Genomic DNA, 19,465 nt, shown 5'->3' with positions numbered 1-19,465 from the left:
AAGTGAAAGGGGGTATTCCACAATGGATCTCACAAGGATATTAGTATTAGATAAACAATATAACTGTGTTTTGCTAGTTGAGGGTCTGAAGTAGAATGTAAAAAGGAGGATATAAAGAATTTTCTAAAAAAATGTTTAGATACAGTACAAGATACAGACAGTTCTCAACTTACATTGGTTCAACTTAGGATTTTTTCACTTTATGATGATGTGAAAACAAAACACCATTTAGTAATTCATTTGTTTCGAGTGTACTGGGGCATACAGCTATTCATATGTGTCTGGTTGCAGATTTATGGGTTGTATTAGATAGTTTTAATTAAACATGTCCTCCAGTGGCAAATATTACTGCAAAAGACACTGTTAATTAGAGATTGTTGATAAATACAATCTAAATTAGTGAGAAAACCACAGAGCTGATACTTCTTTTGTGCCTAGTACAACTCAGCCTTATAAAAAAATTAAAAACAACTATGATCCAGTTGGATATGACAAGAACAGTCTTCTCCATCGGAACTATTTCTCTATGTATAGTAGTGTTAATGAAGAATCTCTTGGCCTAGGTAAGCATTGCAGTATTAACCAGTGATAGGACAAGCATATGATTTTTAGATAGATAAATATGTGTGTGTATACACACACAGTACCCACTGAAGGAGCAAAGGTGTAAATGTGGGTGGGGATAATTCTTACATTGCCTAACTTAACTTTACTGTGGAATATTTGAGGTAATAACCTATAGGTAGTGTTTACATTTGCTATCACTATGGAATGTACTAATGGACCTGCTTTCTGGCCTTTTTCCTTTCTCACAGTTTCTTAGCTGTTAAACTGATTTGCGATATATACCAATCCTCAGCTTACAGTAGGGTTTTTGCCCAATGAGCCCCTTGTAGGTTAAAAATATTGTAAGTCAAAAATATATTTTATACACCTAAGCTACTGAACATCAAAGCTTAGCCTAGCCTGCCTTAAATATGCTGGGAACACTCAACATTAGCCTATAGTTGGGCAAAATCATTTAACACAAAGCCTATTTTATAATAAAGTCTTGGATATCTCATGTAATTTATCAAATACTGAACTGAAATTGAGAAACCAGAATGGTTGTATGGATACCGGAAATAAAGTTTCCTACTGCACGTGTTTTGTTTTCACACCATCATAAAGTCAAAAAAATCCTAAGTTGAACCATTCTAAGTTGAGAACTGTCTGTATCTTGTGCTGTATACAGACTTTTTTTAAAAAAATTCTTTATATCCTCCTTTTTACTTTCTACTTTAGACCCACCTCTAGAGAAATAAATTTACATTGTTTATCTAATACTAATATCCTTTATTTTACAATTCTTCTCGGGTGTCTTTTTTAACATTTTTAAATAAACACTTAGAACTTAAGCTCAATTACAAGTCCTTGTTGGCCAGTTAGACCCCATATACCAAAAATGTGCTTCCTTTCATTTCTGCCTGTGTAGTATATTCTAGGTTTTGTTTTAATTAACGTCTTGGGTAGTGATTAATACTTTTTGGGCATGAATTTCAGTTGGCATTTGTCATTCACTTCTGTATGCATGAAATATCGCTTGCCTGTCATAAGTGAGTGCTGTTCTAGACAGTCATTGAGGTACAAAGATGAGTAAGACAGGGCTTCTGCACTGAGAGAAATCACCGCCTTGCTTCCCAACTTAGGAAAAAGTCGGCGGCAGGCAGGTAGCTCGCCAGGCCTTAGAAAAGACCATAATGTTTGAGGGTATTAAAATTTGACTTTTTGATCAGTGGTGCTTTGTCATTTTTATCAGTGGTGTAGTGTACATATTGTGCTCTGCCCCCATGACCACACATGCAAGCTTTCAGGCCCTGCGTGGTGCCCTTCCCAGAGTTTGTCTGACTCTGCATCTCGCTTACCTGATTGCATGCAGCAGAACTGACACAATGCCAGTTCCAAGTCTGAGCTTTAGGAAAGACTTCTAGCTTCTGCTTTTCTCATCTTGGAAATCAGACACCATGCACAAACCCATCATGCTGAGGCTACCATGGTAAGTGGAAGCTTAAGATACTCAGGTGAAGAGTCAGGCAAACCAGCAGGAATCGAGGTCCCCCCTGACAGCCACCACTAACTCATGAGCCTGTCTACCCCCAACAGTGCCGAGATTGATGAATTGTGAGCAAATAAATAAGACAGTTATTTTTCAAGATCATCCAATTTGGAAGTAGTTTCTTATGTAGTAGTGGATAACCAAGATAGCCTTAAAGTGGAACTTTTCTGTCCCTAATTTTCTCATTGCCAAGTCAGTTAAGTTTGTGTGAAAATCATGTAGTTTATACCTGTTACTTGCAAATAGGGACTCATAATTTCTGTAGAATATAGTTTGTTCTGAAAAAAAGTTTTGATGTCTTTAATTGAATATAACATTATGGTCTTTATGGGATAGAATAGTTATTATATATTTGTATGTGTGTTAGATCAAGAAGTTTAACTCAGTTGCAAAATGCTGTATTAGAAATTTTCTTTTTTTATCCTATGGGTCACTTAACTTTGCAGACTGTGACTTTTCTTTTTAAATACCAGAAGGTATCCCAGTCCATTTGTGCTGCTGCCATAAAATACTTGAGACTGGGGAATGCATACAGCACAGAAATTTATGTTCTCACAGTACTGGAGGCTGGGAAGTTCAAGGTCAAGGCACTGGCAGGTTTACTGTGTGGCGAGGGCATGATCTCTGCTTCTAAGATGGTGCCTTAAACACTGATTCCTCCTGAAGATTAGGCTTTTGTTCAGGAGAAGGGTATAGGATAGGTGGGTCTGGGCAGATTTCACCTCCCTTTTCCCCCACTAGCTCCCCAGAGGAAGTGGTTTCTTTATTCTCTTTGACTCTCTCTGTGACTGCCTGGGGGCTAGAAGGGATTTTTTGCAGAAAAAGCTTTTAAGAAAGGTTTCAACTTTTCTAATTGGGTGGTTTCCAGGGCTTCATACTCTCATGCTGGCCCACCCCAGATGAGCAAATGCTTGAGTTTTATTCCTCCCTTTAGATGCCTGGACAGAGATACCTACAGGGAGAAATAATTTTTGCCCAGGGACTTCAGTGTTAATTTGCTTTCTGTCCAGTTTTTTTTTTTTTTTTAATTGCTTAAAGGGTGGATATGACGTTCCTTCCAACTCTGTACATCTGAAATGAATGTGCAGTTCTTGGAGCACAGCAGTTTTGAGAAGCTGAAAAAAATCCCGAATGGCTAAAATTAAAAGCAGAAATGTGTTGAGGCTAGAGAGGTGAGCCAGAGCTTGCTCGGGGAGGGCTTTTCACAGCAGTAGCAAAACATTGGCACTTAGGTTCGCAGGACAGTCACATCGTTGTATTTTAAGCAGAGATGTAATATGGGCAACTTGTGTTTTAAAAAGACCTTTCTGTTGATTGAAGGAAATGGAAGTGGATATAGAGAAAAGACTCTACAGTGGGCCAGGGAGAGGAGATGAGGGCCTAGACTAGGGTGGTTGCGGTAGGACTGAAGAAAATGGACAAGTTTAAGAGATGTTTCGGAGGTAAAATCATTAACATATAACTAATTAGATCATTAAGATGTATTAAACGCCCTCTCTATTCATGTTGGAGAGATAAAGCGGTGAACACACAGGCCTAGTCAGTGCCTTCATGCAGTAGGTGGCAGGCTTCAGGCCTGAGTTGCTGCGAAGACAGTGGCTCCATTTGCTGGGCTAAGGGACTCTGGAAGAAGAGCATGTTTGAAGCTGTGGTGGCGGAGTTTCCAAGTTCAGTATTGAGTGTTGTGTTAGAGGTCAGTAAAATAGCCCTTTATTATACTAATCAACTTTTTGATGAGCACTCAGTTACGGGAAACCTTTTAATGGGGACCATGACATGTTCTTGAGATTTAGTTGTTTATGAAATGACAGCTTAACTGTAATTGCTCCCCAAGGAGCAGTGTCATGTCACAAATATAGTTTAGATCAATTAAAGCCAGTTCAGAAAGGCATTTGATCTTTGCCAGGGAATAATATAATTAATGTAGCTTATACATCATGCAGTGAAACTCAGATATACTTACTGTATGTTGTTATAACCATCTTCATAATCACTGGAAAACCAACTCAGGGTATGTGACTTTTCCTGATTAGTGGAAACAAGCAGTTCAGCTAATCTTTAATGGAGAAAATAATGGGGCTTTGGATGGTTTGTGTTTAAAAATGTAACATTTGTGGGTCTGTGAGAGATACAATAATTGACATCTGGAGAAAAATTATTAGTCTTAGGAATGATAATTTGCAAATTAGTAAAATGATAATTTCCATGTAAGTGAACAAATAACATTATTAATAAATGAATATTTGTTAATATTAATAAAGATATGTATTAATGGACAAATTAGATTATTTATACAAATGAATGTTAAAATGTATTTTCTTATTTCTTACTGTCTTGCAGATATAGTCTTAAAATAAAAAACAAATCAGGACATGGATAAGGAGAGACTATTTGAAAAGGTGATTGCAAGAGCACAGAAAGGGACTATTGGCAATAGGGAGAGGGGTTATTAAAAAGGGAGAAAGACCTGACCATGAAAACTGTAAGTTACATCTCAGGAATCAGGCAGAAAAGGGCTTTCCTTTCATGGGTGAAGTGATTGAGGCCAGAATGGTGTGGGACAGTGGGATGAATGGGTGGCAGAGGCAGGATGGGACGGTGATCAGACAACACTACCCCGAGCTTGGCTTGTTTTCCAGAGGGTCCTTCGGGTAGAGCTTGTCTGCTGGTTCAGACTGAAGATGGGTCAAAGTTCAGGGGTCTGAATAAAGGAGAGAAGTGAAAGCAAAGTTTAACTCAGGATATATGTCTTTTTCTGATTGATCAGTGGAAACAAACAGTTCAGCTAATTTTTGAGCGGCAAAATAATGGAAATTTTAAGGGTTTGTGTCTGTTCTTGCTGTAGGTAAATAAAGGATCATCTGTGAGTCTTATCTAAGGCATGTGGGTAAGAGTGGTCCTTTGCAAAGAGCACTTTCCAGAAACACAAAAGGGTGGGGAGATTTCTTAATCATCACTGTTTTTGGGTGCACAGGGCTGCTCAGGTAAAATTCAACATTGTCACAGCGCTTAGCACTTTATCTGATATTTTAATCTTCATAATACCCCTGAAATGTAATGACTTTTATAAGGCACACCTGGAAATTATGAAACTGAAGACTAGAAATGCTAAGAAACCACTGTGTTCACATTGCTGATAAGATGGGGGCACTGTGTGATGACACCCCTTCAGAACCCATAGCAAGTGGACATCAGGAGGTGTTATGGGACTAATGGCAAATAAGAGAACTGTGCTGCTTTCATTGTTTATTGTTTGTGCCATCCAGAAAGTCCAAAATACATACTCAGTCCATCTGTTGGTGAGGCCTTTTCTTGTTGCGAGTACTGTGACTAGCTTGAAGGATTTTTTCTTAAAAAAACAAGAAGAAGAAGCAACAACAAAGAAAACCTACCTTAGGGTGTCCTATGGAATGCATGGAGGAATTGAACTTGCAAATGGAGAAGACAGTAATAAGGATATTAAGCCTAGGAAATTGTCTGTGGCTTTTCCCTCTAGCAGTATTTCTTACCCGGGCCACAATTGACATTTTAAACAGGACACTTCTGTGAAGGGCGGGACCATCTGTTTCTGATGTCCGACATTATAGGCCTTTGCCCATAAGTCCCAGTAGTGACCCTAGTCATTGTGACAACTGAATAAACATGCTAAATATTTCTACATGTCCCACAGGGAGGTGATGCAACATCTGCAGTTTGAGAACCTGACAGAGCAACCAAGCACATTTACCATTATTGTGACTCAGCCCTCAGGACTTTCAGTAGCCACATAATTAGTTCTAAATTTCAGAATCTCTTGACTTCCAGTCAAAGACCAATTCCTTGGCCGATCTGGGTGGCCTGGGCCAGGTCACGCCATTTTCAGTGTGGTGGCTCCCTTGGTAGCCTTGTCCCACTTGCCATAGGTTCTGAAGGGGAGGCAGTTCCAGAGAAGGTGGGTCTTGTTCAGATAAAATTGTATATATCCACAACAGTTAAATTCATCTATTTATTACTTACTAATTTGGCATCAAGTATACACAATCTGCTGGCTGCTCTCGTGGGTGATTTTCATATACTTTCTTATTTAATTCATGCAACCTGCACCCGCAGTAGGTAGTATGATCTGTGTTTTGTGGATGAAAAGTCTGAGACTCGGGAGGGTTAATTTGACTTGGGAGATTGAACTAACTTGACTAGGGAGATAATGGTTGAACAGAGTTAAGAGGAAAAAGAAGGGAAAATAAAAGTGTTTCTGGTTGTCACAGTATTCATTTATATACTTTTTGTGAACAAAACACTAACAGAAGTGGAAAAAATAAACTCCTAAAGGTATATAAAAGTCATATAAAATGCTTTTTCTTTTTGCCTAGAATGCTGTCAAGTGACCTTTAATCAATCATATCTCTCTGTGGACTTCAGATTCTTCCATATAAAATTAGATGTTTGGACTGGATGGTTTCTAAAGCCTCTTAATTTTTATCACTTGGGAACTATTTGACCACTTAAGATGCAAAATAATTATGACTATTTGACTATCAAAATTTATTTTTGCTCCCTTTTTGAAACCTATTAAAATAAATATAAATGAAATAAAAAGGCATAAATTTAAATCACAAGAATGGGCGAGTGAGACAATTGGCAAATGATGTCTATAAAATTTTGGTGCTTGCAAAATAAATAGATAAATGGTAATGGAGACCAGAGAAAGCAGAACCCTGAGCTGGCAGGCAGAGAAGAATTCAACCAGAAACATGTTCATTACTGTGGGAAAACTCAAGAGCCCTCAGGAATTGTAGATAGCAATTACGGTAAAGGTGGATTTATGGAGTAGAACTGACAAGAGTAGACTTGGTTGAAAGGTATAAGAAGTAGTTAGATCACAAGATGTTCTTATCTTACAAAACCAGGCATCTGCCCCTCCACACTCTAGCAAAAGACCAGAGGTTTCTTGAAGAGGTTGAATTGGAGAACTGTGAGGCTCTAAGACACAGACAGATACAACTGAGGATGAGGGTGAGATGTCACACTGAAAATGAGGGAATTGTTTCCTTTAAAAGTGTGTCTGCTTAGTGATGGGATTAGCAGTATTCTGGCAGCTGGGCTTAACACCTCCTCTTAAAATGTTGAGGAGTTTCTCTTCAGGGAAGTGCCTCACCCAAGTGAAAAGAAGTATAGATACTGATATTTCAGTAGCTCTTGATAAAATATCTCAGCTGCCATATTTACAGTGAAGACTACTCTTGCCAAGTCCCATGTATGAAGACAGAACTTCCAGTCAGCAATCCTGAATTTTTAAGAACAGATAGTAGAGGATTACCAGACATCTGAGAAAATCCCATAAAAGAGAAAGAGACCAGCTCACAAAATGAAGAAGGGGAGACTCTTGGAAGAAGCAGATACTTTAAACTCCAAGGTGGGGACTGGCTGCTGTCATTGATATCTTCAGAAAGGATGAGAAATGTCATTGTTTCCACAAAATATAAACGAAACACCATAAAGAAGAAACAGCTATAAGACAGTCCTATTCATAGTTAAACATTTGATAGCAAAAATGAAGGAATCAGTAGGTATATAGGAAATGTAGTTAAATTCTCCAGAAAGTAAAACAGACACAAATAATAAAAGAGAAATTTAGAAATAGCAATCCATCTCAGGATGTCCAAGGTCCAAATAATAGAATTGTCAGAAAGATAATAAAAGTGAATGGGGAGCTAGAATCAGGTGGGATTGTATGGTCAGTACTCAGTCCCACCTGATTCTTGCTCCTATTTACTCCACTTTTTCCACCCTGTAGTAGTATTGGACTTTGTAAACTCTACAAGTATAACTTTTATATTTAAAAATATTTTACTGAAAATGACATTTTAACAAGCAAAAATAATTACATGCAAAGATTAAAAATATATATTTGAGTTTTAGTTGAAGACCAATACAATTAAAAGTGGGAAGGAAAAAATACCATTTAGATTTTTTAAAGTGCTAAGTACTTATTTCAGGAAAATTACTTCAATTGCCATAGTTAGGTAAATTGAGGAACAATTTTCTCTTAGAAACAGCAGCGCAGCAGTGGCATGGATCACAGAAGAAGTGGCTGCTATGTGAGTTTGTAATCAAGCATCTTGCCAAGGCAACAGCTTCCTCCCTGCTGATTTTCTATTTGGAAGCAAGAAGTAGTCATGATTTACCTTAATTATAGCAAGGCTTTTAAAAATTGTGTGAAATTACTTTTTTTTTTTTTTTATTCAAGATGTACGTATTGAGTGTCTGTTATCTGGCAAGCATTGTTTTAAACAGTATTTATATTGACTGACTTAATCATCAGAACAGCCCTATGAAGTTAGGTCTTGTTGTCATTCCTATTTTATAGATGAAGAAACTGAGGTATAGACAGGTTAGGTAACTTGCCCCGGGGTTATTCAGCTGGCAAACAGAAAAGGCTAGGTTTTAAATCATGGTAGTCTGGTTACAGAAGGCATACCCTTAATTAATTCACTACTATTCTGCTTGTTGAATAAGGAACCCCAGACACCTAAGGTTAAATATATGGCCCACATTCCCATAGCTAGTTATTTTAGAAGCAATAAATTTTGTTGTAAAGCTTCCATTAGCCACCGAATGCTTAAGAACTCATCTAGGCCAGTCCTCTCACTGATTGAGTAACCAGATCTAAGGGTAGAGGAACCAGGTGTTCCACAGTGACCGGTGTAGTGCATGTTAGAGACACCTGCTGTCATTTTTTCTCACCTACGTTCTCATCCTGTAAGTGTTCACTCATGGTGATATTCAGCGTGTGCTGAAACAGTTAGGATAGCAACCGAGGAATTCTGGGAAATGAGCTTCATTCACAGTTGTGGAATATAGCCTTCACTAAAATAAATATAAAGAAATATATCAGGGTTTTTATTTTACGTTTAGCCCCGTTTTATGTGGTTTGTGGGAAACATCATATTTTGATGCATATAGCAGGAACTTAAATATTTGCCATTAATCAGTGATGTGTAGAACACTACAGTGTTTCTTAATGTTCAAGATTAAGAAATTTCCTTCAGATATAAATGCTGCAAATTTGGTTGTTTATTTTTCCTAGTTCAACTTTGTGGGGAAACTTCTGGGTCCACGTGGCAATTCTCTGAAGCGTTTACAAGAAGAAACCTTGACAAAAATGTCCATCCTTGGGAAAGGTTCCATGAGAGACAAGGCCAAGGTAATATTAATTATAGAAAATGGCTAAGTTGTGAGTTATGTTATATTATGTACTCTTATATTATCCACTGTATTCATATATAGTTACATAAGGGGATTTATTTGTGATACTGTTTAGAAAATTGAGTCACTCTGGTCAGCTTCAGAATATGTAGTAACCTAAACTTGCATCTATAACATTTATAGTCACACATTAAATAAAAGCATAATACTTAAAGTTTTGATTGCAGTTGTAATATGTCACCTTGCAGGAAGTAAGATAACATTAAAATTGTTGTGAAAAGAAATAAAAGCTATCTATAGTCTCATCATTACTGTTTGCATTTTAGATTAGTGTTTTTGGAGTCTTTTTTTCTGTGCAGACATTACATATAGTTGAGTTTATAATGTATATACTTTTATTATTTTTGCTTTTTATTTGATATTGTATGCCTTTTAAAATGTTATTAAAAGTGATTTTAAGTGTTTTAGTAATTGCTTATTGTTCTAACACATAATTGTTCTACTTAGATGTATTCACATTAATAGTCATGTTTTTTAACCAGCTAAAAATACTATTATTTTTATTGATCATTTTCTTAAATATGCCAATTCTGAAAGGAATTTTCTCATATCATAATGTGTGTCACTTACATCGTTTTCTAAAGACACATGTTGTTTTCTCATTATTAAAAGATTTACTGAGAACCAGATCCACATTGAACGATCACATACCTTGAAATGTTGAACAGTGATATTTTAAACACAGATGATTTCAACGCAATCCAACATCCTCACAAAAAGGCTAAAAATAGCTTTTATAATAAAAATGGCCAGTATTTGTTTATTGAACTGCCACTGTGAGTCAGGCACTGTGTGAAACATTTTACATGCATTCCTTCATGTTATCCTTGGAAAAATGGTGGGAGATAATATTTTCCTCATTTTACATGTAAAGAAACTGAGATTCATAGAACTTGAGTGTATTATCTGGGTTAACTTGAGAAATTTTTTGTTTTCGACTAACATGGTTAATAAACCCATGGTTTTCTGACACCAGCACCCATATATTTTCGACAGCAGTGGAAAACATGATATGTATCAGATTTTTACGGAATACTGTTTAAAAATACAGATTCCCATACCTCTACTTGTTTAGGGTAGAGCCTCAGAATGAATTTCAGTGGGTGTTTGAAATGATTCCAGTGCATGGCCTGGTTTTTTTAATTACTCACTAAACATTGCTGTCTTAAATTACGACTTCAATTCCCGGACTCATCTATTCTGGCAGTAGGAGAAAATGAAAACATATATTTGGCCAGTTGGTCAGAAATTATGTGTATTTTGCAGGAAAGTCCTCTACCCTTGCTGATATCTTAGTTCATGCTCTAATAAGGCCATCTGGTAATGCACGATATGAGCAGTGAAACCCACAAGCAGGATTCCAGTGTCCCACTTACTTAGTTTGTTGCTAAGGGGGTTGGTCGGAACCACTGCTTGGTCAGAAGCAGTGTTTTGTAACATACAGTGGTAGTAATCAGGGCATCCACCAAGAATTTTACAGGTAGAAGGGAAACAAGGAAGGCAAAGCTTTATCTGGATTGTATGCCCAAGTTAGCAGCAAGTGCCTGACTACCCATATAATAAAAGGGATCCTAAATATTATCAGCTTGGTGTCAGGGCTTGGTGGGCCTTCCAGATTATGTTGTCACATCAAGGTTCTCTGTTGTTGGCATATTGGACATACAGCATGTCAATAGCCAGTCATCTTTTTTGACGGGATCTGTTTTATGAAGTAATGCAACTTCCCTCCCAGCCACCGTGGCCATTTTGCTGATGAGCACCTTGAGTTGCATGGAGACTGCTGGGGAATAAGGTGCTCTAGCATCTGCTGCAATGAGTCCTCTTGACTACCTGGCTGAATGCCTGCTCTGCATTTGCATGGGACACCCTGTTTTTACATGCTTGGCCCTCTTTTCCAGGTCGTTTATCACCCATTCACTGATTCTTTCATTTTTATGTCTTTGGGAATCAATATGGTGATTCTGCAAGTGGCTGATTGTATATATTTCATCAAGACCCTCGGGAACCAGGGAGGGGAGTAGCATACATTGTGGATTTAGAATCCACTGAACCCACTGTCAGTGTACTGGGACCAGAAGTCTCCTTACCATCTAATCCCGTAAGCCCCACTCTGCTTGGTGGCCCTCAGGGGAGTGGCGTTAGGTCAGAATCAGTTCTTTTAATTCTCAAACTGGCTAAGTGTTTCCTCTCCTCGGTGTAAAGTCACTCTAGTAAAATATCCCAGATGCTTGCTGGGATCTGAGAGTCAGATAATTTGAATATATTATCTGGGTTTATTAGAGAAATTCATTGTTTTGGGAGGACTAGGAGGAAGCTCACACACTAGGAAATAGAGTTACTGTATGCGAGCAGCCTTTTCCCTGGGTTTAACACAGCTCTCTTGTTCTCTGCATGTTTAGTTAAGCAGAGATTGATCGTAGGCCAGGAGATGATAAGGAGGAGGAGTAGTGAGGCGTGAGAATTGTCATCTCCCTTCAAGGAACTACCTCAGCTATGTAAGCAACATGGGAAAAGGATCACCAGACAGGCTTTTGCCTTGTGGAAGGCTCTGTGGCATTTCACTATTGGAGTACTCAAAGTTGTATGAATCCTCCCAAATGTCAGTTTGTTCCTAGGTTTAATTTATTCGTAGGTTTTTGCTGTTATCCAGACAGTGTCCTGAGTCTCACATAAGAGACGGCTGGGCATCTGCATTTTTATTCAGCTGCACACAGACTTGAACTCTGCATCTGTTTGTTGACCCCGTCAACCTGTGGCTGCAAACAGTGCACCCTAGCTTGCTTCTGGCTGCTCTTTGGGCCTGAACTGTTAACAACATAAAGCCCCTAGTCTGTCATTTTCTCTTTGAACTCTTTTCCATCAGCTTTATCTACCTCTTGCCCACCTGTACTCCCCTCCTCATTTTGTCCCATACTGTGCTATAGCCTCTGTCACATGATCCATCAGTCATTCTTTCAAAAGCGTTTTACTGAGGGTGACCACAGATGATCATTTAAGTGACAGGTTTGCAACTTAAATGGATACTGGCCAGTCGCATTGGCTCACTCCTGCAATCCCAGCACTTTGGGAGGCCAAGGCGGGGGGATCACCTGAGGTCAGGAGTTCAAGACCAGCCTGGCCAACATGGTGAAACCCCGTCTTTACTAAAAATATAAAAATTAGCCAGACATGGTGGTACACACCTGTAATCCCAGCCACTCCAGAGGCTGAGACAGGAGAATTGCTTGAACCCAGGAAGCGGAGGTTGCAGTGAGCCGAGATTGAGCCATTGCACTCTAACCTGGGTGAAAGAGCAAGACTCTGTCTCCAAAACCAAAAAAAAAAAAACAAACAAAAAAAACAAGATTATACTAGTATCCCATCTACTGTATTATAGTCACTGCCTGAATTCTTGAATATTGATTTCAGTTGATCCTTTTTACTAGTTTTAGTTTTCAGAAGTTATCAGTTAATATGTTTATTTCTAAAGAGATTCCCTTATTTTAATCTCATCCTTTTAGATTTTAAAAGTGTTCACTATTTGAAATCTAATGTGAATATAATTTATTTTCTGCACTTATTTGCTATGTTTATGAAATTATGGGGGTCATTACTGATGTATATCAGTTGGTTACATAGCATAATAATCATGACAATGCTCTGGTCTGTTGAGCCTTCAGTTTGTGCCAAACTTCATGCTGGATGCTTTGCCTACATCGTCTATACTATACAATAATAGAGTAAATAAAATGATAGTTATATAATAATTATCGTTACTACATTTATCATTTACTGAGTGCTTATTAGGTGCAAGGCTTCATCCTAAAGACGTGTTGTTTGCTAACTCCTTTATTACCATAACAGCCTTCTGAGATAAGTACTATACTATTATTTTCCCCACTTAAAAATCACCCCTTTAAGATGAGGGTAATGTAACCTGCCCAAGTCAGACAATTAATGTTGGATTAGGGGTTTAATGCAGAATTTCAACATCTATGTTTTTCTCCAAATAACACATTGCCTCTTATCATTAATCTATAGAGTAGTTCGGTGATAACTCCTCTCTCTATGGAACTGTACCATGGCTACAGCTATGGTAAGAAAGCCTCTCTGTCCAGCTTAAGTTTGTGATAGAAATAAAAACGCTTGAATAAGAATGAACAATTACAATCTTTCATTAAAATCATTATTTTGGTACTCTATTAGAAAAGGATAAATGTTTGTTTCAATAATTTGTGCTTTCAGAGATGAATTGCTGTACATAGAATCCAATTTTTAAAACTTGAGCAATGAGAGAGATTCAGATCAGATGGTTGAAATGTTCTGATTAGAACAATGAAGAGTTGGCGTAAGATAATGGTTTTTATAGTCAAAACAAATTTCAAAGGAAATTTATAGAATATTGTGGCAGCTTATATTTACATACATTCCCTTATGTTTTTTCCTTTCATTCAGTTTCTGGCCTGCTTCTATTAATATGATGGAAGCTAGCATGTATTGGTGCCTACTGTATGTTAGGCAGTGTGCTAGGTAGTATATACACTGTCTCCTTTCACCAGCATTTATATAAAGCTGTCCCTTGTGTTCTCAGTAGTTCTGCATTAATATACATGTGCTACCAATAAACAGGTTTTGCAAATTAAGTATTGGATTACATACAGTCTGTCTAAACTCACACGGCTAGGATCGGCATAGCTGAGATGGAAGTGTAGCTGACTAAATCCCATGCTCATTTCCTGCTTTGTGTATTAGTCTTTCTTTTCTTCGTAAGAGTTCAAATAGTCAAGTAACAGAAGTTGAATCCTTCAAGGATGAAGTCAAGGCTTATGTGCCTCTAGCATTTCATCATTGGCCTCTTGCTTAGTTGTGAAATTAAAAGGTGGTATTGCCAGGAATTCCTGGGTTTCTCTTAGTTATGGGATAGCCTTTTTGGGAGACTAGAAAGATTTCTTATCTTTTGTAAATTAGTCTCAGATTTCTGTTAATCTTAATCTGTCTGATATTAACATTGGAAACAAAGACTAATGGAAGACCCAGATTCTGAAATGAGGACCTAACATTGAAGGTTAGTTAGGAAAAGGCAGGGAAGCAAAATCAGTAGTTCCTTAACAATCTGTTTTTTCTCCTCCTAGTTTTCCTCCTGCATTTCATTATGGAAACAAAGATTAAACACTTTTGTCATAATTGTGTAAAATAACGTAATAAAGTCTTTCATTTTGTTTTATTCACTGTTTTATTCTCAGAATATAGTGCTTGGTATGTAGAAATGTTTTTTGAATGAATATGTGAAGGAGCAAATTGACATAGCAATGAATGAATGTTTAATCATTCATTCAACAAATCTTTGTTGAACATCTGTATACCAAGCACTTTTCTAGACATGGAAAATGCATCACTAAGCAAAGCAGCCACAGTGTCTGCTCCATGGTAATCACTTTTTACTAAGAGAAAATAGACATGTTTTTTAAAATAAGGTATTTCAGATAGTGGTAAGTGCCTTGTAACAGTATCACAGACACACATAGCCAGTGTAGAAGTGAGCACGTGAGCTTGGCCAGGTTGAGAAGCACAAGGGAAACATGGGCAGCTGCTGCTGAGAGTTGAGCAAAGGAGACTGGAGAAGGTGAAGACAGCCTAGCAGTGGAAGTGAGCAGATGATGGAGCTCCTACAAGTCAGCATCTGGAGTGGGATGTTATTCCAGCAGCAGTAGGAAGGAAGCCTTTGGAGTGTGTGTAAAAGCCTGGGAATATCAGGATCACATTTATAGCTTAAACCTTCTTTTCTAGAGTGGTGTCTACTGTTGTGTGAATTTTCTGTGACAACTGCGTGCCAAATGGATTGTTTCTATTTTGGGGGATTAGTTTTTATTTACTTATTTTTTATTTTTTCATTTCTTACAATGACATATTTTTAAATGTGATTTCTTTTTTCTTTTTTCCAGGAAGAAGAGTTGAGGAAAAGTGGAGAAGCAAAGTACTTCCATCTCAATGATGATCTCCATGTTCTCATTGAAGTGTTTGCCCCACCTGCAGAAGCTTATGCCAGGATGGGACATGCTTTGGAAGAAATCAAAAAGTTCCTCATCCCTGTTAGTACAATTTTTCTTGATTGTTAACTTGTACTTTAAAGTCTTTACTTTAATCCTTGATAATTCTTGTCTGTAACTGTTATTTGCATAGCTCCTTTTCTGCTGAAAAGCTGTATGGACATCACCTCATGTAGACCTTAAACAGTGTCCCTGTGAATTACTGGGCATTGTTTCTTCTTTATATTTGAGGTGTTGGAATTTCAGGAAGATTCAATAATATGGCCAAGGTTATGTAGCTAAAAAACTTGCATAGCACAATCACTAGTTCAGGTTTTGAAACACTTTTCCTACGATTTTATATGACACTTTACAAATTTTTTGTTCTCCAACACAAAACCGTTAGTGCCTTCTGTGTGCCATGCACTGTGCTTGGTGTTGGCATGCAGACTTGAATAAAAGCAGTCCCTGCCCTCGTTTAGTGTAATATATTATGTAATTTAGAGGAAAAGAGGAACATCAATAGATGATTTCAGTACAACATGATAAATATAGTAACAGACATAACCGTAATGAGCACAGAGGGGATGGGCTATTTAGCTAGCTTCTGACAAGTACTTTGGATGTTTTGTTAAAAATTGACTATCTGTTTTAACCCTTGCAGACACCTTGACATTGCTAAGGATGTGACAATTTAAAGGGAATACATCTCTACCTCTGTTACAAAAATTGATTTAAGTCTTTTGTGTGATTTGTATGCTCTTGATAAAAGGACTTTTTATGTCATTTGCATGCTCTTGGTAAAAAGAATCATAAAGTATTCAACACTTTGGCTCTGCAGACTATTTTAGAGAAACTGACACATCTGTCAAATAGTTCTCTGGATAAGACTGTCTTCGGTCATCCTAGGCTAGTTTGGTGGATTGACTTACATACTACGGCACTTGTACTGTGATCATATTATCTGTGAGGAAAACAATTGTTATATTTATAGGCAAAGGATATGTAAATCACTTTTGCCTTTAAAAAGCCAGGACATGGAATTGCATTAAGTATATAATAACCTGGGAACTGAAATGGCTAGTATTTTCTTTGGTTCCCATGAGCAAATATGACAATATATTTCTTCATTTAGTTTGAAAACAAAATTTCTAAGGGCTTCGCTATGTGATAGGCAGATAATGAACTAATAAAATACACGATCTCTCATGGAGTTTCATGGCAAAGTCAGATATGAATCAGTTTTTCATACAAATGACTACGAAACTGAAACTCTGACAAGACCACAGCTAAGGAGAGGTGTATGTTTTGGTGACGATGCAGTGTGGCCCAGGCAGTGCATCTCTAGCCAGGTGAGACAGATTCTCTTTTTCAGAGATGGCTGCAGTAGCACCTTTTATCCCATGACCTCTACAGTCCTTCCCCAGGGGTAGACTCTAATTTCCCTCACACCGAATCTGGGCTGGCCAAAAGAATCTTCGCCTACTGAAGGTCACCAAGATTTTCTGTTTTCTTTAAATGTTTTTCAGTATTCTCTCACTTAAAATCCATTTTGAGTTAATTTGTATATTTCAGATCTCTAAATTTATGTTTTTCTAGATGGATATCCAGTTTTCCTAGCACCGTATGTTGAAAAGACAATAATTTCCTCATTCAGTACCTTAGTACCATTGTTGAAAATTTACTAAACATAAATGTAAAGATTTATTTCTGCACTCTCAAATTCTTTTTCATTGATTTGTATGCCTACTGTTAATGCCAGTAGCATGCTCTTAATTACTTTAGCTTTAAGTAAATCTGGAAATCTAGGTTGTGTAAATTGTCCAACTTTGTTCTTTTTCAAACATTTTTTGGCTTTTCTGGCTTCTTAGCATTTTTATATATGTTTTAGGATCAGCTTCTTAATTTCTGTTTAAAAAAAACTGGCTAGGATTTGATAGATATTATATTTAATCTATAGATCAGTTTGGGGATAATTTTCATCTTAACAATTTTGAGTTTTCCAATCCAGGAACGTGAAATGTTTCCTCACTTTTAAAAAAGGTATTACAAAATTTTTCTCAATAGTGTTTTGTAGTTTTCAGGGTGGCAGCCTTTTCCTTTCCTTTTGCAAAATTGATTTGTAAATATTGTATACTTTTGATACTATTGTGAGTGCAATTTTTAAAATTTCATTTTCAGATGGTTACTAGTGTATAGAAATACACTTGAGTTCTGTATATTGATTTTGTATCTTGTGATCTTGCCATGTTTATTAGTTACAGTGTGGTGTTTTTAAATAGAATCATTACAATGATTAAGTGGAATCCTAATTAGTGGAATATGGGAGCATGTCGTCTCTGAATAAAGACAACTTAACTAGCTCCTTTCCAATATGGATGCCTTTAATTTTTTTTAATGTAATGTTGTTATTCTCTTCTATTCCATTCCACTCCATTCCGTTCCTTATTATACTGACTAGAACCATCAGTGCAGTGTTGTTTCTAAAATTAGGGGGGAAAGCATTCAGTCTTTCACCATTGGCTGTAGGTATTTTTATTGCTGCTCTTTGTCATGTTGAAGAAGTTCTCTTATATTTCTCATTGTTGAGAGTTTTTATCCTGAATAAATGTATAAATATGGGTATTGAATTTTGCAAATCTTTTTCCTCCTGAGATGATTATGTGGTTTTATTCTCCTTTATTTTGTGAATAATAGTGTATTATATTAGTTGATTTCAGATGTGAAGCCACATTTGCATTCTGAGGATAATTCCCACTTGGTCATAGCATGTAGTATTCTTTATGTGTTGCTAGATACGGTTTACTAATAGTTTGTTAAGGATTTTTGCATCTGTAATTATGAGGAACGTTGGTTTGTAGCACAGTATTTTTCTGTTGTCTTTTATAGTAACTTACACTATTTTGGGTGCCCTTCATTTCTTCCTGTGGATAGATTTGCCATATGGTGTTATTTCTTTTCAGCCTGAAAGTTTTTCTTTAGACTTTCCTGTAACCTAGGTCTGCTGGCAAAAAGTCTTTTGTTTTTCTGGGAATGTCTTTATTTCACCTACATCCAAAAAAAAATAGATAATGTAATTATTGATTGGTAGTTTTTGTTTTTTGTTTCTCCAGCACTTTGAACATGCTGCTTTGCTACCTTCTGACCTCTGTTATTTTTGATGAGAAGAGTCATTAATCATTTTGCTCTTCTCCTGCGTGTAATCTGTTGTTTTACTCTTGCTGCTGTCAAGATTTTTTTTCTGCCTCTGGTTGTCAGCAATTTGGGTGTGATGTACACGTTTATGCTATTTGTTGGCTAAGCTTTGTGCATCTATAGGTTTATGTTTTTCATTAAATATGGAAAGTTTTCAGCTATTTAAACTTTTTCTGCCTTTCTACCCTCCACCACACCCCCTAATTATAGTTACATGTATGTTGATACACATGTTGGTGTCTCATGGATTTCTGAGATTCAAGATTTTTCATCCTTTTTTCTTCATGTACCTCACTCTGGATAATTTTAATGGACCAGTCTTCAAGTTAACTAATTCTTCTGCAAACTCATAGCTGTTATTGAACTCCTCTCATTGCGGGTAATATGCTTTTTAAATTTTCTTGTGTTGCAAGTCCAATATCTGGCTCCTCTCCAATACAGTTTCTTTGTACTGCTTTTCTCCCCCTGAGCACGTTTTCCTGTTTCTTTGCATGTTTCTTAGTTTTTTGTTGAAAAGTCTGTGTTCAATAACATATTATAACAAACCTGTAATCTGATTTATTTTCTTCCCAGAGGGGTTTTTGTTGCTGACAGTTGGTTTTTTTTTTTTTTGTCTTCTATTTCCTTAATAATTTAGTTGTAATAAATTTGCAGCCTGTCTTCCTCATAGTTACAGCTAATAATATCTCTGTTAATGTGTTTTGTTGTTGTTGTTGTTGTTTTGTTTTGTTGCTTTTATTTTTAAACCTGGTCTGCTAGGGACGTTGTCTGTGTCAGCACTGCTTAGTGGACCGCCAGCGGGAGCTCGTGTTCACACAGCTGTGCTAGGCAGGTTTCCGTCCTCTGATGATGGAGCTGTGTGTGTACATAGGGGAGTGGAACCAAGAAGACTCTCGTCGTGTCCACCCTGGCTTATCTGTTGCTC

At 37.1% G+C, this 19,465-nt stretch overlaps 1 protein-coding gene across 1 annotated transcript in view; it reads left to right on the top strand.

Moving 5' to 3' along the window:
- KHDRBS3 (KH domain containing, RNA binding, signal transduction associated 3) overlaps positions 1-19,465 on the top strand; it is a 199,861-nt gene that overhangs the window by 79,427 nt on the left and 100,969 nt on the right. The window contains exons 3-4 of the mRNA XM_011938134.1: positions 9,162-9,278; positions 15,262-15,408. Of these exons, the coding sequence (XP_011793524.1) occupies positions 9,162-9,278; positions 15,262-15,408 (264 nt within the window). The remainder of the gene's footprint in view (positions 1-9,161; positions 9,279-15,261; positions 15,409-19,465) is intronic.

The sequence above is a fragment of the Colobus angolensis genome, unplaced genomic scaffold (genome assembly GCF_000951035.1).
Source record: "Colobus angolensis palliatus isolate OR3802 unplaced genomic scaffold, Cang.pa_1.0 Scaffold17, whole genome shotgun sequence".
NCBI classification, from domain to species: Eukaryota; Metazoa; Chordata; class Mammalia; order Primates; family Cercopithecidae; genus Colobus; species Colobus angolensis.
The sequence above is the reverse complement of the archived record's forward strand: the minus strand, read 5'-3'. Positions and strand labels throughout refer to the sequence as shown.